The sequence below is a fragment of the Excalfactoria chinensis genome, chromosome 19, assembly GCF_039878825.1.
Source record: "Excalfactoria chinensis isolate bCotChi1 chromosome 19, bCotChi1.hap2, whole genome shotgun sequence".
Classification (NCBI taxonomy): Eukaryota; Metazoa; Chordata; class Aves; order Galliformes; family Phasianidae; genus Excalfactoria; species Excalfactoria chinensis.
This window is the reverse complement of record NC_092843.1, coordinates 5,857,725-5,883,025: the sequence shown is the minus strand read 5'-3', so window position 1 is coordinate 5,883,025 and position 25,301 is coordinate 5,857,725. Positions and strand designations below refer to the sequence as shown.

The window sequence follows — 25,301 nt, the reverse complement described above, 5'->3', positions numbered from 1 at the left end:
GCTTTGACTTATGCACACTTGTGTGTAAATTCATGGAAGACAGAAGGGCACAGGTAGGTACATGAGGCAGCTGTCTGATTTTATTCTTCCAGCCACTAATCCGGACTAAATGATTGCACTCAACCTTTTTCAGCTATCTCCTCTTCCAGCTGACACCGCAGTTGTCACAGAGATGGTTTTTAAATCCTGGTGTGAATCGAGTTGCACAAAAAAGAAATGTGGTGAGAGTTTGAAAAACTTCTCTGAGCTGCAAGCTGAAAGCTCCTTTCATTGAAGTTATTTTGCTGTAAGTCAGAGGAAAATGAAGCAGGGTTCTAGGGATTAAAAGCCCTGACAAAGCCCTAATCTGCAACCAATGATAATGCTATCTCACAGCCAGCTCATCTACAGCAGCTTTCATCTGAAAATCTCAAATAACTTCTTTCTTTAAAGCAAACCTCGAAGCTCCTCTGCCACGGAGCCACTTGTGTATTTTACAGAACGAGCAAACCTACTATTTGTGGAAGATGTGAGACAGAAGGAAGCCCTGTGTCTGCAGTGGGAATTGCAGAGGCAACAGAAGCAATTTTAGAAACACTAAGCCTCTTCCGCAGAAAGGCAGCGGGCATCATTCCTGCAGGCTTTGGCAATTACAGCTGAAACCAACATCCACGGCCCTTGGAATGCTCAGTTTTTCTTTACTGCCCTCCAACAATGAGTTCTGCTCATGAACTGAAAATCAGAAAGCAAACTTTCAAGAAATGCACCTTCTGCAGCTTGTGTACAGAACCCAGAACAATGCGACGGCAAAGCACACTCAAAAGCAAACAAAACTGGAAGAGGATGCCATTACTCACTTGTCTTGGGACTCGATATACACATAAAGGTGAGGCTCAAAGCACTTGGAAACAATGCCATGGAAAGGATTATCCGGGACTTTTGGCTTCTTTGGCTGTAAGAAAGCAATTACAGTGTTGGATTCCAACCTGCTCTGTAAGACCTATGAGAGATCATAATTCAGCAGCACAGAGGATCTGAGAGTTCAGAAATACAGCACTGAAATTTGTTGACAAATAACCAAAGGCAGCATAGACAAGGTCAGTGTGTCCCAGTTCCCTTGCTCTGAAAGAGTTATTCTTTTACTTGTAAAGTACCCTCTATCCTTCAAGGAAAGGCTTCTCCGTGCTAACAGATTTCAGTAGGGAATAAAAGCTTAATGCAGTTTGTAAATAAGGAAACCTCACTGCACTCTTCAAGCAGATGTAGTCACCACTGAAATGAAATGCAGCAGTTATCTGCAAGTAACCTTGAAAAATCCCTGTTTTGGAACATTAAGGAAAATAACTTGACACTACGGACTTCATCTGAATGAATGTTATTTAGATAAACGGAATGTAATTACTGCACTTGGAATCATCCAGGCAACGTTACAGGATTGCTTTCACTGTAAAACATGTCTCTGGGGATGCAGAGTTCCACGCTGAAGTCACATTCAGAGTATTAAGCACATACGCCATTTGGGAGCCATCCAGTTGAGTTTTAGTTTAGCACTGTGCTCTGTAAAGTGGCCAAGCACATCTCACTGAAGCCACTAGGACTACTCCCATGCCGAAACATGCATATGCTGAAGCATCAGGCTGGACAGAGGCTTTAAGCTTCGCCCTCCAGCCACATTTCATTTTTGAGATGACAAACAATTCTCCTCGTTGCTTGCTGGCGAGCTGACAGTTTTTCACTGCCTGCAAAGAACTCTGTGCAGAGAGGCAAGAGTTCCATTCCAAAGAGACAGGCTCAGCTCCCAGCCAATGAAGATATGATTTTTCCAGCTGATTTTTTTTTGTTGTTGTTTTTTTTTAAAGCATTAAAAAAGCAAAACAAGACAGCCTAAAGGACATCCTCTCTTCAATAACAGGAATGGTGGCACTGAGCTGTTCGCAGTAGTCGCAAGGCGCAGATTTCTCAGGCATAATTAAGACTCAAAGACACGACAGATATGAACATATGGCTGCAAACTTAAAGCAAGAGAACTGCTTCATGGAGGCCAGACCAACCCTTGTAGCCTGGCTTCATTCACCTTTCTAGCAGCAGCAGGACTGCAGAATGGGGGTCCTACAGCTGTGGGAGAAAGCCACTGCCCAGCAGTGCCTGCCCCAACCCTCTGCCAGTGCCTGCCTGTTTCTGCCAGATGCACGTGCTCATCAAAGCTGGAAAGAAAACAATAGGTGGTAATTACAGAAACCTTCCAGCCGCCAACCCTCAGCAATGGCAGTGCCAGCACAAGGTCGCCCATTCATTACATTTATGATTTATCAGGCTGCAAGAGCCGAATCCTAAAACATAACTGCTTTCCTGTGTGAGTGAGCGTGTCTTTGCATCACGCTGCTCCCAGCACGGCTGGTGGAGAGAATACTAAATCTTTTAACAGTAGCGCTGAAGCTGTATTTTGGAGTGTGCAATCCTGTCCAAGAGCTGCAGATGTTTAAGCTATTTCCTCCTCGAGTTTGATGGAAATAATAAAAGGTTACTGTTGTCACAGTAAGGAGGCCTGCAGCTGGCCCAGTTTCCTTTCATTACCATCCAAAGTAAACAGTTTAAATCTAACTGCTAGGATCACTCAAAGAGGTTCTTTTTAACACGGATTTTTCCCCCCCCCCCCCTCACTCTTGTGTTCCCTCTTACACTCACAAGTGAATTCTCGGGACTGGTGTCTTGGGGCAGCTCTACCACTCAGAACTCCTCATCTCCAACCCTTCCTCTCCCTTCTCTTCTTCAGCCAGTGTCAGCAGCAGATGAGTCGTCCAGCATTAACCCACCAGCATTTTGGAAATCAAGTATCAAGGTGTTTGGTGGAAGGCAGAAGGTTGCCCTGCTTATGTGAAAACCCAGATGGATTACACCTACCTCTGCTGAAAGGTGAGCTACCACCCCAGGGATTACTGGGACATGGATGTGAGAATAGGTCCTAGAGCCCTCATCACAAACCAGGATACCACCTGGAAATACACTGTGAACTCACTGAGCAAAGAGTCTACCTGAGCAACATAGAACTCAATGCTTAGAAAATGCCCGTCTGCTGAGTAAAAAAATAAGAGAGCTCTCAGGCTTTGATATCCAGGCCAATTAAAACAAAAGCATTTACTATTCACTCCTTTAACATTTGCAGAGGGCTTTGGAAACTCAGTGCTTTTACAAGCCATTAGGTGTTACCTGTAACACAGAGACAGTGGATGAAAAACACCACAAATATAAATGCTAGAAGTACTATCTTTGGAGCAAAAACCTAAAACTGACATTTGAAAGTTCAACGAGCTGTCTGATGACTCCAGACTTGATTTTCTTGGCTGACAAGGCAAAATATGAATTGCAGCTCCATGCAGCAGGAGGTCTTTCTGAGATCTGAAAACCCAGCTATGCTCTTTCTTCAACAGAAATCCTGCAGTTACATTTGAGCTGTTGCTGCATGAGCTTGAACAGAATCCTACTCACGTGGTGGGACTGTCCCTGCACTATTAACTGAAATAAAGATTGCTTTGGTTTCAGTGAAATGAGCCGCAGCAAATCGGTCGTACTGGGAGCTAGTATGCTGCCCAGGGAACCAAAACTGAGCTCAATTAATTGCTGTGAAAACAAACCTTTCCAATCAATGTCATTGGAAAAGCTTAGGTACCACCAGAGATTTTGACACAGAGACTGACTGGCAGACAAGTGGAAAGCTCTGAAGACTTACTTTGTCCGTATCGCTTTTTTCAATTACGATCTCATCTGTCTCTGTCCCAGTTTCATCCTCTAGAAACGGGTTGGTGGAAGGAGGAGGTGCTTCTGGCTTCTTCTGTAAAGAACACACCAAAAAAGGAAGCTCCTTAGAGAACAGCCTGCTTTGCCTCCTGTCCACACACCGCAGCCGTGTGCTGCTTTACTGAGCCCTTCAAAGTACCGTACAGCAGTCAGACTTCTCCGAGCACAGAGGCGACTGCAGACCTCCTCTTCAGCATTTGAGCTGTGAAGCTCTCTGTGCTCACACTCACTCACTTAATCATCCCTGGAAGGAGCATTTTGATGAATGAGAAATTTCCACCCCCTGAAAGCCCACACTCCACAGCCCAGAATGCTCAAGAAGCAGCAGCAGAGCATTGACCTGTGGCTTTTCCTTAGTAAAGGGCCAGGGCTGTGGAAGTATTCAACTGTGAGCAAGCTGCCTAGCAGCACTAAAAATGGGGACCAAGTGCTCAGAGCTTTGGGTGCACCTTTTCATGAGGAAACAGATTCTGGCGTGGGCTAGTGGGAAATAAGCAGTTCCTCCACTGGCCCCATTAGACATCCAGGGAAGAGGAAATACTTCCCTTCTTTTTCTTTTATTCAAGGCACTTACATCCTCCCCCTTCTGTTTTTCTGTTACAAAAGCTTCTGTGCCTACCTTTTCCATAGGGATAACAACAAACCAGTGAAGTAAATCTAATTAAAGCTGCAAATTTGGTATGAAATTTGTCAGAAAAATAAGGCCGCATTCTTGAGAGATTTAAATTCAGCCAGGAGGAAAACCTTACAGGACTTCCTTTTTTAATTAGTGGCACCTACTGATCCACAGCAAATAACAACCAGGCCCAGCAGGCTTATCTTGTAGGGGGAATTAGCACATCCAAGTAGGTTTCCAGACACCAGCTGGACTGTGCAGTGAACCTCAAAGCAGCAGCTTCTGAGTCACACGTGTGCTCCATGCTCCCAGGGCACTCAGCTGGCAGAGCACCTGCCTGAGATTTCAGGCTGAAAAAGCACAGAGATGACCCCAGAGATATTCACCAAGGAGGTTCTCCTGGCTCTGCCTTTACAATATGCCAAGTGAGACACTGAAAAATGGAAGTTACCAATGGCCCTACAAGAAAAACTAACCCAAGAGAATGTGGGATTGAAAGCTGGTACCTTGTGGTAAAAGTGTGGTAGCATGAAATGGACAAGAGACAGCTTTTGGTTATAACATGTCATCAACTCACAGAAAACAAATATCATGATGCAGTCACCACACCATGACTATTTTGTGGCTCTCCATACCAATGTGGCTTCAGTTTCAAACAGCAGTGCCCAGGAGAACCAAAAAAGTACACAATCTGTGAGCCTCATGCCATGCTCTCTGCCACATTCTAAGGTCAGCAATCGCCTTCCCAACTACAACCCACTGAGCACAGTCACACTAAATGTTCGACCTGCCAGGGAAAGATGCAGGTGACATCTTTTCAGGCCTCCCACTACCACAGCTATGTGTGAGTTGGGCCCTTCTCTCCCCCCTAGGAATCTGCGGGTCTGCTCTTTAGAAATCCCCTTACCACTGTGCCATCAGCCAGAGTGCAGCCTGAAAAGCGTTTGGCCAGAAGTCCTTCAAAGTTGGTTGTCCTCTGGATTGCAAACAAAAGCAATTTCACTTCAATTTCCTTTGCTCTTGTACGCATTATCTTGGCAAGCTCTGTTCTGAAAAAGAGTTACAAAACAAGAAAAACAACGTGGGTTTCTATAAAGAGAAAGATCCAAAACTTAAGATGGTAACTCATTCTATTCCCCTAGCAATGCTTTTTATCACACAAATCAAGCTAATTCTTAAGATGCTCTCTTCAACAACTCCTCAGGTTTTTTCACTCTTGCTCTTAGCCATGGGCAATTCTACATAGATATTTGGACGCCACCTTTAAAGTCGCACAACTCTGTGCCCTGTTTGGCAGAAGACAAGCCAATCTTCTCAAGGAAGGTGGTTCTGCTGGGGATCACCATGAGCCTACCTGGTGACATGGCAGAACTCCACAGCAATGCGCTCCGTCATGCACCACTCCTGGGGGAACATGCGCCCGTACTTCTCCTCATAGTCCACCAGCTGACGTTTGATCCACGCGTAGCGCCTGTCGATCTTATCCAGCCAGGCAACCTGAGAAGGAGAGCACCACCTTTAACAGCAGCAGCTGCTAATAATTCAAGTGCTCAGACTCATGACAGACTGAAAATCCCCTCTTGCACAAAGGTACTACTGAAAACTTGGCCCAATAATAATCCGTTCAGTCTTACCATCCGCTTTGTTTTGCAGAGAGGTTCAAGTGAACAGCGGGATGAAAATGCAGGAAGTCCTGGATTCCCAAAACCCAACTGTTTTTCAAACTCTGGGGTTGTGTTCTTACATACTTCTAAAGGAGCCCTTGCAACATGCACAGGATGGAATGTTTCCACCATCAGGACAAGAAGCTTAAAAATTAGCTACAAAGACTGATCCATTTCCTGGTGTCCCCCACCCCCCTTTTCCTCCTCTTAGTGTTGTTTTACTTTTAAGATTTTTGGGTTTGCAACTATCAGAATAAGTTTCCAACACTTCAGAGGGCAGAAAGCACATCTAACTTGAATCTATTTATTTGTCACAGTGCTGATCTCTGAACTTAAGCTCTAAGAGGAGAGGAAGTCATTCTGGTAGCCTCCCAGCCCATCAGCCTGTCCGTGTCAGTGCTCCCAGCTCTAAGGTCAAACCCAGATTGCCACAGGAAGCTGCGGAAACTTGTACTTTGCATTTTGCTCTGCAGGAGCGTTTACAAAACCCCAATGTAGCTCACAGTGCTTTCCTTACATCTTGATTTTCCTGGAAAAGGACCAGATACTCGGAGAGGTGTTGTTTAATGAATTTCTTGATGATTTCCTGCTTGATTCTGGGATCCAGGACATTGGCAACGAGACACGCATCACGCAGGACATTGCTGGGTCCACCGGGTCTCTATCAAAACAAACAAATGATTTAAGGTTAAACAACGGATGACTGTAAATCGTACTGCATCCAAGTTATCTTGTTTAAATCCTTTTTCCATTATCCTTTTTTCATGCTCTCAGTGTTATCAGTTAAGCATCTTTCTTCTGCTGGATGAAAACTGAGCTCCCTCCATTTCCCTGGCCATAAAAGTTGTTTAGCAGCTCAACTATTGCAGAAGTACTGCAACCTCCTTCCACAAATAAGAACAGTCATCCCATCTCTTCTACAAATCCTTTCATTGTTCTAGATATTCTGAAAAGCAGCTAAAGGGAAGGGGCTGCCATGGGACAACCTCTTCTCTGCAAAAGGAAGGCCAAGTAAATGTGGAAAATATAGCCTAGGGATGAACAGATTGCAACACAAAGCAGCACCTGCTGGTCTGTGTTGGCCCATATGATGATGATAGTGGAAGATTTAGAAGCATTAAGAAAAAAAACAACTAAAACAATGCTCTTTTGAAGCTGCTTCATGTACACACAGATCTGCCCTTCACTAAGAGTCTGTTCCAACCAGTTTCCTCCTTTCTGTGCTTCTGTTAGACTTGTGAAGAAAGAAGCAGAGCTGGTATTCTGGAAGACAGAACTAGCATTTTTTTTTTAGAATAAATTCTATTTCACACCTACCCCCATATTGCTCCAAACGTTTGCATTCATAATTTGTGGGAAGCACACTTGCTGCCTTAGCCTTTGCCCAGATCTGTATCTGTGCTGAGTAAACCAGAGATGAATTTGATGGCAGCGTGTCAACAGACAGTTGGTGCTTGGCTTCCCCTGGATATGCACTGACCTTTTGTGTCTGACGAATAACCAGTAATGTGGGGAGACACACCTGGGTTAAATGCTAAGGGTTCATGGCCCCACTGCAGTCTATATTGTCAAATACACAGTGTTCGGGGTATTCCTTGACTAGCATGCAGGCCCCACTGCAACAAGTGTGTTCTAACAATAGTCTGACTTTGAAAGTCACCATGATGATCCAGAAGTAAAATGAGATAGAAGCTGAGGACAATTCTGTTGGCTAGTTTTCAGTATGTGAGAACCTTACCTTTGTACCTTGGGAAGGAAAGGCTTCCTCAAAGTCAGCCAGGATCTGCTGTCCTAATTCATTTTGTGCTGCCTTCACCCTGATGGAGACAGAAGAGACACAACGTTATTCCGTTTTGCACACCTTGCTATGAAAGGGACTGAAAAAGCTAGCAGCTCCACAAGGTTTTCTTAAAGGACAAAAAAAGCAGCCTGGAAGAAAAAACCACCCACGCTAAGAAGGCACTATGTCAAAACTGTGAAAGTATTTCCTCCCTGAACGACACTTGGATGACAACTCCATCTGCACAGCATCAACACAAGTCCTTGATGCTCTCGTGCTGCTGAAATTCAGTCTTTCAGTAACAGCCAGTTAATCAGCTGAGAAATCAGCACAGTGCCTTTCATGCCAGATCTTTACATTTGTGGATGCTGATCGAGTTACAGAAAGCATGTTTCTAACACGAACGACTCAATCTTCATAACGAACCTTTCACAGTTCCAGGTGCACCAACCTATTTTTAAATACATCCATGTGAGTAGTGCTGGCTGCAGTTTTATCCTATAAATCCCAACTTAAGAAGCATAAGAGAAAAGGTATGGAATGGATGAAAAGGTCTGACGGAGACCACAATCACGCTCTTTATTTAGCTGAGAGAATAAGGCTTCCAATTTCCAGAAATAAAAGTCAATACGGCTTAATTGATACTTCGAGGGAAATGGAAATGCCTACACGTGCTGGAAAGAGCCAAAATAAACAGTCAGGCCCTCACACCCCTCTGCAGCCCTTGAATTCTTCCATTGCTTTTTATAATGCTGGAAACACTTGAAGGACTGAACTGATTACTCGAAACAGCAGATTTTTCCATTGAGACTGATACGTTTCAAAGGATGGCTTCTGTGAAGGCATTTGTTCAGACTGTGGGAAGAATTTGTTGTTTTGCTTTCTTTTTTGTTTACGAATCCTCAACATCAACAAGGAATGACCTGTTTGTTTAATCTGCCCCTTTCAGGTTCCTTTGCAGTGGAACACCACCAGCTGAGCTGACAATGCTGGAGAAAGGCCTGGCTAATTGAATGCTGCCAAATGCAGAAAGTTCTAGTCCTTCCAAAGCTATGGCTGAAATGTGACTTTACAACTCATTCAGCTGTATGTACGACCTGTCTTATCTGGGATTTCTCTGTGGAGGTTCTGCTTAAAAATGCCTGTGATGTCAGACACAGTCTCATTTAAGCTCTCTGCCTCACCGGGATGTTTAGAAAACCAAAAACCCTTCCAGGTAGAGATCCACAGCTAACAGCTTCACAGCTGCAAAACAAAAGAGATCTGCTAAATGCCGAAACAGAAGGAGCAAGAAATTGAAGCAAGGAGAACTCAGCCCAGCAGCCACAACTACAGCCGTAATCCTGCTTGGACTGCACAAGTAAATCCCAGCAATTAATGTGAGAAAGCATCACAGAACAAAGCCCTCTCATCCTCCTCCAAAACAAAACAAAACAAATGCTAAACACGGCTTGAAAAAGTGCATCTCTTTTCAATGAAGAAACAAGAAGTCTTGAATATCACAGGAATGAATGAGTTTGTATAAACAACTGAAGCCTTCAGCTGTGGAACTCCCCATCAGGCAGCAGCTGCAGTGCAAGTGCTGAACAGCAGAGCAGCCAGATTCCTGAAGACTCAACAAACCCAAAAGAGGCACGGTCAGGCAGTTAAAAGCCCTGTCCACAGGCTTTGTTATTTTAGGCTTTGATTCAGGAAAGTACTTAAGGGTATTCTTAATGGGGATTCTCATATCCTTCAATTAAGAAACTCGCACGAACGCCTCGCTGAGCTGGGACGCTAAGAGAAGTATCTTTTTTAAACCTTAAAGCTTAAATCTTTTGAGCTTAAAAATAATCTCTTGATGGCAAAACAGCAAAATATGTTTCAGTACATTTTTGCATGCTTTGCACAATACAGATAGGGCAGGGAAATCAAAGCAGACGGAGGTTTAGGTACATGCAGCCAACCTGCCCCCCTGAAACGTTTGGTGATGTGAAAGTTAGACATTTTGCTTTTCCTGACTTTTGTTTTACTATCAGTGGCTTTTGTTCTGCTTCTCTACCACAAAAATAATAATATTAAATTAAAAAAAAATAAAAGCACCCACAAAACAACAACAACAAAAAACCCCTCACTCTTAAATCTCAAATGACATAAATTATTAGAAACCACAATTGCTTCAGCCAAAGCTACCAGAAATCTTAAACCAAGCCTGGCAGCTTGCTGCGACGCAAAGGGGCTGAGCGAGCCCATTTTGCTGGGGCAAACTTAGTATCGTCTTTATTGGAAATACTTTCCAAGCTTTTCTCCACTCTCTGCCAGGCTTCAGCAACGCGCATGGGTGGGTTGGTGACCACTAATTGTATGTTCCCTCTACAGAGGGAAAACAGAAGGGAACTGAGAACCAAATATCACTTTCTGCTGTGACAAACAACTTCCATTGCACCAAATCCGAAGTCGTTTTAGGAATATCATTAAGAAAATATTCACTTTCGGATGTGAACTGTGTCATTTTCTACATGAATACCCAACAGGACCTCAGCAAGAACCCAACTAAGCCAGGCTTCCAATGAATACTTACAATGGGATTTTTGATTGTTTTCAAGGGGACAGAGCAGGTGGAAAGCAACCCTGAAAACACATCATTAGTTTTACAACATCCAGGAGCAGGAGCTTCAATTGAACTGAGCACCCCATGACAAAGCTCCCATCCAACAACAGCAAGCAGGCACTTCTCCTTCCCATGGCCTCCTATTTATATTTGGCTTTGCTCCATCCACACCAAGAAAGAGAGGGTCTTTAATAAAGAGAGAATCTGCTCATTCAGCACTGTATATAATAGATTTACTGTATATAATAGACTTTGGTTACTGTCTATGCCAAAACCTATCCATGCACTTTTGCCTTCACAAGAGCCTTCAGTTGCACCAATGCCAGGAGATACCAAACCCCAGCAATTTCAACCTGAAAATAGCACTGAGAGAATCCCGGTAAACTTCCTTTGATGTTTCATGAATCAGGAAAGTGTTTCCAAGCAAAGAGAGAGGAAAGTCAGCTCCAGGCTGGGCCCTCCTACTTCCACACGGAGACAAGCTGCAACCAGGCACGGCCTCAGGCAGACCTCCCTGCAGGAACATGCCCTGGATGTCAGCAGTGCAGAGCTCCCAGCACCACCAGTGCAGCCCTCCTCACCCCACCAGCAGTGTCTTCTATCACTACCAGATGGTGCAGCTCGTGCTGTGTAAACACTGGAAGGAAAGCCCTGCAGAGGCAGCGCTAAAAACAGGAGAATGGACTTTCCTGAGCTTTTCAGATCCTCATCTTGAAAAGAGACAAAAAGAAAGTAAGTTCTCCCCCATGCCACTGACAGTCTCTCTGGCACGACTCGATACCTCTTTAATTATCAGCAACTATGAAAGCATTAAATAATTGTCCATTAGAAGGGAAAAGCCAGCCAGAATTCTGCACTGAGGCTTCAATTATCTGTGGCCTTGCCATGGCCAATGACAGCAGCTTTCTGTCACTACCAATCTGGAAGAAAATTAATCGAGTTATCTTCCTGAACATGAGGTCAGAACAGACAACAACCTAAACAAATGTCAGTGCTCTTCTGAATTTATCTCTCTTTGATGCTAATTTAAGCAAATGCTTAATTTGCTAAAACAAGGCTCCACCTCTCCCTCTCGATTTAGGGTGGATCTTTATTTTGCTCAGTGTCATGGATTCCATCTGGGCTTTCTGGAAGAGGTATCCATAACGCAAAGGAAGTCCAGCAGACTGACATAGAATTATTACAGAGTTATCACTCAAACATTGTTTCCATCCCTACGCAGTACAGCTGCCATCTTAGCAAAGGGAGTCACCACTAAATTAATTAGTGCCTGGAAGACTCCTCCAGCCACCTCTGTAATGAGCAAAGTAACCTCACGTATCAACAGGATAATGGTGACAGATGTGCAATTTGCAAGCTGAAAAGAACTGCTATCAGATATGATTGCATTATTAAGAAGGCTCATCCCTAATGTTAATAAGTGGTTTTTACCTCTGAGCTGTGCTCAGCACTATGACAGGCTGTTAAGTAAACGTCAGGCATGTGGTGCAAGCAAAGCGAAGCCTGCTGTAAAGCAGGAAGAGTAGGTTTGGGCTGGGACAGACACATTGCCCTAGAAGAGGGAGGGCCCTGTTCCTGAGAAACCCAAATGCAAAGTCACAAATCAAAGCCAAGGCCCAAAAGAGCCAGTGGCTTTGTCACACTGAGCTGCCACATGCCACTGCTGAAAGCGGTGGGCACTTGCTGCTGGATCTGCACTACAGCTCACCCTGTAAGTGACTGCATCCCTGAGGGTAAGGAAGCAACGAAAGCTTCACCTCAGGGTTTACCACAACCACGGGTTCAAAGGGCCACCACCCTTAGGAAGTGCTTCTGCCCAGTGTGTTGTCTAACCTGCCAGCACCGCACTCAGTGCTGGATTGTTTTACCTCTCAGAAAGCTGTCGAATCTGAGGAATCCCCATGTATTTGTTGAAGTGCTCCAACACATTCACGACGCCTTGTAGAAGGTTGGCAACTTCCCCGTATTGTCTCCTCCTGGTCATAGCCCTGCAGAGGAAATTAAAGGTTTACAAAGGAGGATTTGATGAAAACCCTGGGTGGTAATTCCCCAGGTTACCTCATCCATGCAGCCTCCACTGACATTCATTTTTCTAAAATACACAACTCTTCATTAACATTCCAATACAGCATTAAAACTTCACTTAACTGATGCTAAAATAAACCAATCCAACACACATCTAACAACGCTTCAGAAAACATAAATTCCAAACCAACACTTGGCAAAGAACATGTAAACTACCAAATGCATCCGCTTCCCTGTATGGGTCTGGAAGCAGTAAATGCTATTTCACTGCAATGACCTGAGTTACGCCGTTCATCATGGCACACAAAGCGTGACTTAAAGCTTCACAGGGAGAACTGCTACACTGAAAAGCCATTAGCGCTGGCTTTTCTGCTAATAATTTTCACAGATAACTGATAGAAGAATGAACTTGATTTTGATTTCAACCTTTAGGATCATTCCATCCGAGACAGCAGCCCAAGTAGAATTTAATCCTGACCACTTGACAACCAAGCGTTCGTGCAGAGTTTGCTGCAATCCAAGAACAGGCTGTGCTTGGGTCCTGCAGCTTCACAGATGCAACATGTAAAAGCTGAACTTCCTCAGCCTGTGCGTTCCTCAAGCACATTAAAAAAATAAAAAAGACAACCACGAAGGATTATTAGAAACATCCAATCCCACTTTGGACACAGCACAAGCTGCAAAGCTTCTCTGAATTCATTTTCAGAACTAGAGCAGACCTCTCTGAAAGAGAGATCCCACTGTAGTTTAAGACTGCTAAGAATCACCCAAAGCACATCCTTGGTGATGACACCTACCTCAACAGACTGCCTTACGCTTTCATGAAGCCAGACTCTCATTCCCAATCTATTAAGTAAACTTCCCTCCAGAGATACAAGCAGCTGTTATAGGCCTGCTCTGAAATCAAGAACTCAGTGGGGTCAAAGTGCCACTAAAATTCATGTGCTTACTCCAGTGAGTCCACTCCCCCTGCCAGCATGTGCAGGTGGTTGAGGGTGGTGATGGAGGTGGTCAGATGGCGCTTGGCGTGATCCAGCTGCTTGATGTCCCGTGTGATTTCTTTAACCTAGTGAATGAAAGAACAGGAGTCTGGCTAAATATCAAGCACCAAAACTGGAAGGAGCTAAGCAGGGCTCTCTCTTCCCTTAGGAACTCCAGGTTAGCTCTACAGTCAAGTTAACACAAGAACAAAGGTACAGGGTCAATACCAAAGACAAAAACATTCCCTTCTTAACAAGGACTGAAGCAAAAAAATCAGTGTTGTATCCCTTTTAAAGGCTAAACTGTTACTCACCATTTGTTCTGATTTTTCAGCCTTGTCTTTAATATCCTTAATTTTACCAAAGAGTTGCTGAATGGCTTTCTGGGCTTCTTCCAGGGCCTGAAAAAGAAACAAGGACAGAGTAGAAAGAAAGCTCACAAATAGTTTTCACCTTTAGAACGTACAGCTGCTCCTCACAGCAGCCTAGGTTTGGTCAGTGAGGGGAGCTGTTTTGTTGCAAAGAAAAGATCATCAGCGCAACAAAAGCCAACCTGCAACAATGTGTGGGGTGGGATTACAGCTTGAGTGGACTGGTGCTTCCATATCTACTTCACAATAATGCTCTATAAAATCTGATTGAGATACTCCATGGGTGCACCTTGGTGATATGATCCATTAGGGTTAAGTGCACGTCCACTCACTAAGAGCGGAAAAATAAGCAGAGCTCACTCCTGATCAATACACATTTAGAGCAAGGAAACGAAACCTCCAAACAAAAGCTCTATGCTCAATCAATTCTCAATCAAAAATACACAACATACAGAGCACACAGTACTGTTAGCAGGATATCATCCTGCTGGATGACCAATGCCTTATTCTGTTGATTCCATGCATGCAAGTAGAGGTTTTGCAGGATGGTTTTGCAGTACCTACAGAGTTCCAGTGTGGAAAAGAGCTGGTCTGGATTTTTGTGCTATTTTCCTGCAAGCTTCTGGTTCCCCTTCATGCAGCCATAGTGCATCTGCCCTCACTCAGACATCATAGATCCATGTGGACTCAGGGAGTGGAGCCACACATCTAAAAATCACATGTTCACAATCTGCCTTCTGCAGTAACTCATCCCATTTTGCTTTCCTGGTCTGGTAACGTTTCCAGCTCCAGCTCCATTGTTTCCTGCTGTAAGGAAGGCTTCTGTCCCTCCTTTTCCATCCAGTCCCATGACCAAGGTTATGGTGCTAGCTGCAGGCTCCTCCAGCAAAGAAACATAGCACACCTTCCTTTAAAAACGCACAAGCAAACTATCTGCCAGGAGGTTTTGTTGGAATGAAGCTGCATGACAATAAAAAGCCTAAAAGCTGGAAACACTTGATAATTCATTTTCCAGAGGAGAAAAGTCTCCTCTGAAATATCTTCTGAATCATGTGAAAGTTAACACTTTATCCATTAGTGTCCCACAGCTATCACATGGCATGTTCAATAAGTGGAATGAGCACTCCACCACGCTACAGGGACAGCTCCATTAGAAATGAACACCATCACCTTCTCCAGCCTGGCCCCCTCTTGGAATAAGGTTTGCTATCCCATTTGAAGGCACGTGGATTAAACACAAACCAAAGAATGCTCCTTTCAACATATTTAACCGCAGCCTCTGTGCTTGCTCCCAGCCCCCAGCTGCAGCACATGCCTATGTGGGCCACTGAGCACGCAGCACTGCTTCTCCCAGGGTCTGCTTAAAGAAATCAGCTCTGTACCTGAGGCATGTGGCCCTTCTGCACTCCAGAGGAAACGAGCACACTGCCCCTGGAACACTGGGCAAAATAAACAGGGTTTTGTTCTTGTACACTGAAAACTGCCAAGAGAAGGCAAACTGGTGTCATCACCTGCTCCTGACATTTGTTGCTCTTACCTCCTCACAGACCCTGGATAAACACAAAGGAGATGACGTGCCCTGCGGCCTCCTGCCACTGAGCAAACAGCAGGACCAGAAGGTGGGGAGAGACTGATCCATGCTGCGCATGCATCTCTCAAGGGAGGGCGTGCATTCCTATAGCTGCTAAGAAAAACTAAAACCACACACAGAACCCAGCAGAGAACTCAGCAGGCTTGAGTAAAGCAGAACTGCTCATAAACACCCGTTTCGTTTCTTGAAAACTTGCTTCCAAAGACTTGTCCAGCCATCGAGACATAAATCTGCAACTAGTTCAAGGGGCTGCTCCCCTGAATGAGCTGCACGTTATTCGAGGTAGAAGAAACTAATTCATCGATGTGCTTGCAGGTTTTTTTAATACAGTTTATATAATAAAGATGAAAATATTTGTCTCGAAGCATCCAGCAGATCTGCCCAAGGTGACACCGTATGTAAACCCCTTTTTCTTAATCAGAAGGGCACCGTCAAGATAGATCTGAGGGGAAGCTGGGAATGAACTGCAAGCGTTACTCGGCTCACAGAGCCTCATTGAACTCCGTAATGGTTCTTCTTTCAGGAAACCAATGAAAGATGTTGGTTGCAACATTTCAACTGCAGCATCTGAGAGTAAAAGACTGCACGTGTGGGAAGGAAATAAATTACACCAAACCACTCCAATGCTCTGCTGAGTGCAAAAGCAGAGAAGAGCAAAGCCAACTCATATTTGATCAGTGGTGCTCCTTACTCAGGGAGAAGGAATCGACAATCTAAGGAAGGAAAGCAGATCTAATTCTTTAAGGTGCAATAAAGAAGTTTCTTTCATTTTATATAAATGATTATTTTCTTGGTTATAAAAATGGGACGTGGAGAACTGCAGATGGGTTAAAGACTACACTTGATACTTTGGCATATAGTATATAGGGGAATGCATTTCCCTTCCAATAAAGCCATGCTCTGCTGCTGTAAAGGCAGCGAATCACAAACATTAAAAGCATTTTGTTACCACTTTTGTTTTTGGATAGAAATTCTAAAAGCAGAACAATACCAAGAGAACAGGAATTGCTCTCAAGGACAGAACTGGTTTACAAGATCAAGAGCAGCAACCAGTCTTACACTGTGGCTTGACGTAAGCTTTGCCGTGCCGCACCAATTTGTCTCCTCACCCTATGTGCAAATTGATGGCACTCCCAGCTGACTTACAGAAGTTATTGCACTTTCTCTCCTAAAGCATCTCGAGGGTTGAAGACTACTAATAAGGGAAGAGATACACAGATACGTCATCACCCATGGTTATATGAAACGAGGATGTTGAAATGAGGGTTGCGATGTACTGGAACAACATCATATGACTCTAATCAGCAACTGAGCCTGCAAGCTACAATTAACCCATCGGCATTATTTATGAAACCTGATGCAACCTCTGCACTCCCCGAGCACTCAGCAGCAGCTGAGGACAGCCCTGACAGGAACCTACTGCTCAAAGAGGCCACAGCCGCTCGTCCCAGGGCACCCAGCAGTGGTACATTCAGGAAAGAGGTCAGCAACGCAGCAAGAGGCTGCAGGGAGAGCATGCAAGGCAAAGCAACAAGCTTTGGGCATTCTGCTTTTCTCCTGCTCTGGCTTTCTTCAGTCAGTTCTTGAGGTGAGGAAGAGGATCTTTCCATTTAACATGACACACTTATACCCGGCCCTGTTTCTCAGCCACTCCGTGTTAATGAAACAAAGCTCCCCGGCTCCTGCGTTAACAGTGGGGATGAAGTGCAGAATGCTGAGAAATTAACATAGGCCATAGCATAGCCCAACTGCATACAGCCCAGGTAAGGCAGACAGACAGCGAGCTCCACAAGTCATCACATTCTGTAAAGCAAGAGGGAAAAAGCACAGCACACCAAGCAGCCACAGCTCTTTAAACCTCTTCACCTTGAGATGCAACAGGAGCAAGCCCATCAAACACACTACAAAACAATAGGAGAGTAAAAGTAGAGCATGAATCACTAAGAAAAAATTGCCTACAAAACATCTTCATTGGCACTGACCCAAGCAGTTCTGAGGGCATCATCTCTCATAGCATCTTTCAGTTTGATCTCCCAACCAGCAAAATGGGGAAATTAAATAACCTGAGTGAGAGGTGGGAAGAGATCGAGTCTAACAGTGCACCACCAACGTCAACTTTAATTCGGTATTTCAAAGTGAGGCTCCTTTGAAAGTTAACCTTGCAGGGGTTTACAGCCATAACAACAATGGTAAAGCCAAAAAACAAAGCCTGAGTGACAGCCTGCAAATCCCCACAGCTCTGCAGGGGGACACAGCCATGGTAGCTGTCATCACAGTGGGACAGCAGATACAGCCCAGGTCACACCATGTAGATGCAGCACTTGAGGACACGTTTATTGGGTGTGATGGGGCGATGGTTGGACTTGATGATCTTGGAGGTCTCTTCCAATCTTTATGATTCTATAATCCCCCACTCCACCCGAAGTACAGCTTTACCATCTGCCACAGTGCTGCCCCATCCCTCCCAGCCATGCACTGCGTGTCCCTGCACTGGAGCAAGTCAACAAAGTGCCAGGAGTCAGGCAAACAGAGCAATTAAAGGAGTGTGTTATTACCAGATGTCATTCATTTGGGGAAGGAGCACATTTTCCAAGGCAGTTTGATTGCTTAGGGAACTCTGAGCTTTAGGACTGAGTCAGCTTTGTTCTATCCCAGTAATGGTTAAAACACCTTGACAGCTTCCATATGCTCACTGGTGGTGTTCTAGAAACACGCTCCTTTTATTTGATTCTGGCCAATATATATTTCAATTGGATGTCATTACTCACATCAGAAAGCTGCCCTCTGCTAAGTACTTTATAGACACTTGACACATCTGCCAAATTCACAGCATTCAAATGTATTTTTAATGTTACAAATCGGGCTGTGGTCAGGATGCTGAGAATTTAATGCTCTTGGATTGGTCCCCACTCCTGAACACAGTGTATTAACGCTCCTTTCATTTGCTGCCACGCTTACAGCCCTGATCAATGAACGTCTCTGGACCATGACTGAAAATAAGTTCCCATTCCCAACTCTCAAAAGAGCCTCAGCTGCAGAGATTTCAAAGCAACTCGTGCTTACTGTGACCAGACTCCTAATTTCTGCCACTGAAATCTCACACAAAGAATCCCTCCAGACGGAGAAAGGGCGGAAATACATTTTTTATTCTCATCCTGATTTCATTTTAGAGAAGACTTTAGTTTCACAGCCAGGGATAAACCACTGCAGCTCTAGCTGCAGCACTCAAGCAGAGGGGCTGGTCCACAGGCGCTCTCTGACAGCACACAGTCAGCCAGATGCTTCGCCGGGCAGACAAACCTGATGGGCTCAGCACCCCTGGCTTTGATTTTAGCAAATCTCAACCCTAGGACTCCATCAAATCCCATGGAACTACCACAATCCCTGCTAAAGAATACCATTTTCTGTCATCAGTTCTAGTTCTAACCATTAAGGCTGCACTAAGGATGCTTCAAATCAACAGATTATGTCCAAGACTGCACCAAGCTTAAAATTGCTGCTTTTGTCCCTTCACTTAACCCCTGAATCATGCTTAGAAATCAAAACCTGTGCTCAGAACAGCTGCACAAACACTGGCAGACACGAGGTGTGAAGCAAGAGGTGATATCTCACATAGTGCTCAACTCCTAAACACACATCAAAAATAGAAGATAACAAAAAAAAAAGGAAAGAAAGGGGGAAAGATTAAAATTAATAAGATCCACAGTAACACAGAATCTCCTGCCTGTTGTCAGGACTGCTATTTCCAGGCTGGGTTTCTCACTTTGCTGGCACAGCCCAGCCTCACTTTGCAGCTTGCACCGTCACAAACAAAATGCCTTTTGCCTGCACAAAACACAACCTGATGCCCAGCCCAGGGTGGCAGGGCAGTGACACCAGCATCCACCACCTCCTGACACAGGAACACAAGGCAAGGTCATGCACAGACCTGCCCCAAACCAAGTGTTATGGCAGATGACAGAAGTTCTGCCCGACTTCTCTGGGCAGTTGCAGATGCCAGTTTTAATGGCCAGGAGCCAGAAGGATAATAAACAGCACTATTTCTTCTTGGCACGCCATCCACCTGAAATCCTTTTCAGTAAACATGTTCTGGGCTAGAAAAAGCTCCACGCCTCTTCAAGGGGAAGGACATTGCCCAACTGTCACAACTCACTAGGGAAATGGCTGTAAATGATTCTCACTTTTTATTCATTTTGGCAGCTCAATTTCTGGTGATTATTCACTGGTTATGAAAGAACATCGAGACTTCAGTTGCCTGGCTGGAATCTTAGAGAACCTGTGGCATGACTTTTCCTTTTGAATATATAGAAATGACACAGCAATTTAACCCTCATCCATCCATCACCTCAAAACACACAGTGAAACCTATCACTTGACTATTCATGTTTCAGAATACATTCACAGATCCACTAAGGCTGCAAAAGACCACGAAGATCACCAAGCCCCAACACATCAGGTGGTGGTGGAAAGGGACCTGAAGCAACAGCGCTGCTTGCTAAGCATGGTTATGCAATGCAGGCACTGCACAAAGGCAGCTCTGCCTGCTCACTGCTGCACCCACCAGTGGCCATGTCACTAAGGACTTGGGTAGCCAGGCTGACACCACCAGAAGGGGAGCACCATCCTCCTGCTGCCACCCTCAGCATCTGTACATCAGATTACCACTCATCTTCATCTCTCCTTTCTTCCCTGCACTGGTTCTGCAATACATTTCCTGCTTGCTATTAAAACAAAAAAGAAGTATTTCACATCATTCCATCTATGACCTTGTCAATCCCAATAAGCTGTGGGCATTTCTCTATGCCAGATGCATCTCCTCCTTCCATGGAGGCTGCAGCACACAGGGCTGCCTGGGACTCAGCACAGCTGCAGAGCTCAGACATGTTTATTTTTACATGCAGTGAAGGAGGACAGCAGTGGTTACCGAAGTATGGGATGACTAATTAAGCCGTCTACTGCTGTGCTGGGTTCAGGCTGGGCAGCAAGAATATATTTGTATTCTTTAACCACAGCAGCTGCCACCTCTTTTCTGCACTGTTGTAGTTCAGAAAAAAAAAACAACACACAACTTGCTGTTCTCATGGAGCAAAGCAAAGAAGCGGGAGCCAAGCAAAGCAATCTGAGCTATCAGCTACTATCTTCAGCCATGAGAAACATGTGAGGCTTTCCCAGCCCAGGGCACTTCCACTTCCTCTTCAGCACTTTGGTGCAGCACTGACTGAGCCAGGATCCCAATGCACCAGGAGATGAGAAGTGCTACAAGGCATCTGAGCAACGTGCTGCTGTCACTGCTGCTTGGCCCTGCAGGGCTCAGGTTGTTGGACTAGGTGGTCTTGGAGGGCTCCTTCCAATGCAACCATCCTATGAATGGTGAAGCTTTTCTTTAGAACAGTCTTTCCCTAATCAAATTAAGTCATTTTGGGTGAACATGTTCGGAAGGGAAGGTGGACCAGAGCCAAAGAGTTTATTATTATTATTTTAAGATTTAAACTATAAAGCCACAAAACCAGAGGGGATGCTAGAATTCCCCTTGGGTTCTCATTTCCTTCCCCAAATGGTCTGCACAGAAAGCTGCCTCGCCTCTGCTGATGCGGGCACCTGTGTCTGGCTGTGCAGATGCAGCCAAGGGTTAATGAAGCTAGATGGCAAATGCAGAGCCTGCTTGTTACAAGGGCAGTGCATGATAGGTGAAGCAGCTTCAGCCAAACAAACAGCACAGGCATGTCAGCAGCTGTCAAAAAAATTACAGCCAGGCGATGTAGAAGGTTCAGCAATAAACACAACTAAAGAGTGACAAATAAAAACATACCGAGCACATTACACATCCAGTGGAAAAAGCTATGGGAACTTTTTATACTACACCCTGGGGCAAAGAGGAAATGATGCCACAACAACCAGGGCTCTCAGCAAGGTCAGCTCAGACTCCAGCTCAGCAGCAGAGCTGAGAAAAACCTTACTGAGGGAAAACAGGATAGTGCTGGCTCCCAAAATCTGCAGGCACAGCTGGAACCGTGGATTGCTACAGCAGAACTATGGCAGCTTCTGCATTCCCAGCCTCTCCCAAGGCATCAGAAATAGCCCAAGTCTGGGACTCCCAAGGAAAACGCTGTTACACCCTGCAGAGGAATGTTCCACCCACGACTGTTGTTTCCTCCCATAGAAGGATCATTAGTGAGTTAATTTCTGGAGTTCACAGTATTGTCTGCAGACTTCTCCACTGAAATATCTCACCAGGAAGGGGAAGCCAAACGAGCCAGACTATTTTAAGGCTCCTGCACTCGGAGGAAATTCTAGGGCAAAATTTCAAAGGCAGATGCTTTGAACCGAGACACATAACGCTCTGCAGAGACGAGAGAGCATTCCTGCCTTTAGAGCCACTTTAGTAACTCTTTGGGGCCACATCTATTTGATTTTGTTGTATTTAAAAGGTGTTTTTTCCAACACCTAAATGCTATTTGATACAAACACGTGATGAAAACTACTTGGGAAACTGTTTAAAAGATAAAGATTGATGATAAAAAGCTGCTCTGGCATCCTTCCCACACCAACCATTCACCTCCCAGACTTGCTCACTTGTCTCACCCCAGAGATGGGGCACAAATGTCACCTGCTGCCACACCACCAGCACAGGGGACTCAAACACTGGCGGTGCAGGTGCTCAATCTGCAATGAGGATTTTGAACTTGCTAACCCTGAGGTCTCCTTTTGGTTAAGGAGCACAGAGAGCACATTTCCACAGCTGCATCCCATGTACTCGCCACTGAGCCTGATGGATTCAGATTGTTCTAATTGGGAAAACGGCACACAGCGCTATTCAGACAGCTCTGCATTGGTAGCACTCAATTATCAGCAAAACACCACTCTGCTCTGAAAAGCAAGGCTGGGCTCCCCTCTCCTGGACAGCTGTGAAGGTGCAGCTCTCAGCAAGGCTGAGGAAAGCTACATTGCTGACAGCTTTGGTAAATGACACCCAAAGAGAATACAAGCTGTTAGAGGCTAAATAGCCTTGGTTTGTCTTCTAGGGACCTTCCTGGTATCACTGGTTTCCTGATACGCTATCCAAATTATATATAATCCCAGGGATTTGGGCAGTACTTGAACCAACCTGAGGCTCTCAGTCCTCCATTTGGCACTTCAAACTGGCAGGAGATGGAAAAACCAAGGCTGAGTGCCCTGAATCAGCTTCTCTTCCACGGCATGTGCTCTGCAAGCACAGTAGCTGCTTGTGTGCTCAGATTGGGTGCCCCACATATACCCAGTGCTGGCAGAGCACAGCTAACACAGACAGGACAGAAGGGAACCAGAAGGCAGGGAACAGAAGGGAAGAGAAAAGAACAGAAGGCAGGGAACCTCTGCTGGCTCACTTGGGGTCAAACAGGAACTGTTTTGCTGTCCTACCCCTGCATCCGAGGTTTACGTTTCCCTGAGAAGCCAGAGATTAAAAGGATGTTTACAATAACGGTCCTATTTCCCCCCCAGACAAGTACAGCTCCTTCAGCTCTGACACCACGCAGTCAGATAACTCTGATTACCATTTGCATGGTGCATTTGCATGCTGAGAACATCACTGAAGGCAAGAAGTATTTGCAAAACATCTCCCAGATCTGATCTCTCAGTAACCACACAGCATTCCGAGCTCAAGCAGCTACAACAGCAGGGTTCACGGGCACTTCTGTTCACAGCACAGGTTTTCAAGGAAAAGATGGATCGCACTGTTTTGGGGTCCCAGTGTGTCAAGGAGTGGAAATATGTCAAAACACAGGAGTACAGGGCTGCACAAACAGCCCCTTGGAGGTCAGCCAATTATGTATGTTTTAATCTCAGTTGTTTCTGTTGCTCACAAAGAGCTTCTCGCTACTACATGCTCAGCCTTAACGTCCAGTCTGCACAGAAATTATTCCTTCAACACAACAGACTTTGTAAGGGGGAAGGAAAGTGAAATCGGAGCCAGTGCTATCACAGGAAAAGAACAAATATACACCAATTTCTGCTGCAACAAGGAGTGGAATTGCTGGAGGAGCCTTTCTGAATAGGCAATTACCACCCCAACCCAGCAACCTATTCTTATATCCAGTTCTAAAACACAAGAATCATTGTTTACACAGAAGAAAGTAGAATGATGGATGATTCGAGACATTAATATTCCTGTTCTGAACAGATACAGGAAATACAGATGCACCAAATGATACCTCAGAATCCAATATCACAGAGTCCAAGCTCAGTGCTCACAAACATCACAGCCATCGCTGTGCTGGTCAATACCATACCCTAAGCAAACACATTTGTCAAGGCAAAGACAAATGAAAACCTGGGAGTTGAATGAGATACATAAGATAAACTGGTAGTCAGTCATCAAGCCTAGTCACAGCAGCCCAGGATACTTCAGCAAACAACCTAGTTAAAAGGCAAAATATCCTTTTATTGATTCTTACTCAATAGCAAATGTGTTTGTACCTGTTTAATCCAGTTAGTTTATAATTAGCCACATAATGGCACAAGTATAAGCCTCCCGTTCTTACACCTGCTTTTTGAAATTGATTTCTCATCTGCTTCCTTTGCAGTGCAATTACAAAGCAGGTTAGAACAGCTGCTCCATAAGCACCTCAGGAAGACAGCAGGGCAAAAGACAACAGAAACACCCCCTTCATGATGAGAGCAGGTTTCTGCCCTCCAGAGACAATCCTCAATTCAGCATCACAAGATGAGAACTATTGGCTTTGCCTGAGTTGAGGTGCACGTACCTGCCTGCCATCCTGCCCCACGTTGGTCTGTCCTCTCACTACAGTTCGAATGTTGTCATCCAACTTCCTGGAGGAAAAAAAACAAAACCAAAACCTTATAATGTCAAATCCATTCTCAATATGCCCAATCAGAGCAATTTCTGGGAACCCTGAGACTTACAAAAGGGATTAAAAACCAAAAAGCTGCTGCTACCAACCAATGTCATATTTCTTCCTCCCTCTCTCTGTGGGACATCAATATCTTACATAATTCAAAATTCCTGTTGCAAAAAGAAAAACCCATTACCTAACTTAATTGGAGCTTCTAGCATTTCTCCCCCCTTAAGCAATACTGTCCGTTGTTCCTTGTCAGTTTCAATTCCTTCTTTCCATACAGCAAAGAGCAGTCTCAGTTCTTTCAAGCTGGCAATGCCAAATTGCACAGAAAATCTAAGGCTTCTTTCTTGCTGGCATTTTATATTTACAATATGAATAATACAAACAATAACCACATGAAAGGAGAGTTTTTAACAATTGCTATTTTGATCGCACAAACAGAATAAACTTTGCAGCAACCAAATATTCTGGACAGTTTGTCCTTCCAACCTCAAAACTGTACTAAAAATTTGGTACGTGTTCCTACCCAACTCATTGCTTTTCAAAGGTCTACTTCGCAGCTCACCAGCTAAAATAACCTGAAGGGACACATTACAAAGAGGAGCAAAACACTCTAAAATTAGTGATACAGTTCCGTCTCTTTCTCATTCTATTAGACTTGAGGTAGATCCTGTCCTTGTCTTTTAAGCAAATTAACTCCAATTATATACAGCATAGGCTGTACTTATGAAGCCTTGGTGGCTTCTCCATCTGAGATGCAATGAAATGGAGAAACACTTACCTTATTTTCAACCTGATTTTGTTGACAACTTCATCGATGTTTGCCAAAGACTACAAGAAAAACAAAGGGGAACATTACAAGGGGAAAATTTTCAACCCACACTTCACCCTTTCTCACGCACCGCACTTTACAAAAGGGAGAGCAATGATTTTTACAGGTGGAGAAAAAGACACAAAACAACTTAGCTGCAGGGTGTCCCCATGATTCCTGCTGTGTCTCAACAGTAGCTGTCCTGAAATGCTGTGGTGACAGTGACCTCCAGTGGACAGCACAGAGCTCTGGCCTTCCCTGG

General features: G+C 44.7%; 1 protein-coding gene across 1 annotated transcript in view; it reads right to left on the bottom strand.

Moving 5' to 3' along the window:
* The window catches only part of VPS53 (VPS53 subunit of GARP complex), a 48,501-nt gene that overhangs the window by 20,332 nt on the left and 2,868 nt on the right, over nucleotides 1-25,301 (bottom strand). Inside the window, exons 3-13 of the mRNA XM_072353630.1 lie at nucleotides 25,010-25,059; nucleotides 24,133-24,199; nucleotides 13,744-13,830; nucleotides 13,400-13,515; nucleotides 12,293-12,412; nucleotides 7,793-7,871; nucleotides 6,572-6,715; nucleotides 5,745-5,887; nucleotides 5,298-5,439; nucleotides 3,707-3,808; nucleotides 837-931 (exon numbers count right to left, since the gene is read on the bottom strand). Coding sequence (XP_072209731.1) covers nucleotides 837-931; nucleotides 3,707-3,808; nucleotides 5,298-5,439; nucleotides 5,745-5,887; nucleotides 6,572-6,715; nucleotides 7,793-7,871; nucleotides 12,293-12,412; nucleotides 13,400-13,515; nucleotides 13,744-13,830; nucleotides 24,133-24,199; nucleotides 25,010-25,059 — 1,145 coding nt within the window. The remainder of the gene's footprint in view (nucleotides 1-836; nucleotides 932-3,706; nucleotides 3,809-5,297; nucleotides 5,440-5,744; nucleotides 5,888-6,571; nucleotides 6,716-7,792; nucleotides 7,872-12,292; nucleotides 12,413-13,399; nucleotides 13,516-13,743; nucleotides 13,831-24,132; nucleotides 24,200-25,009; nucleotides 25,060-25,301) is intronic.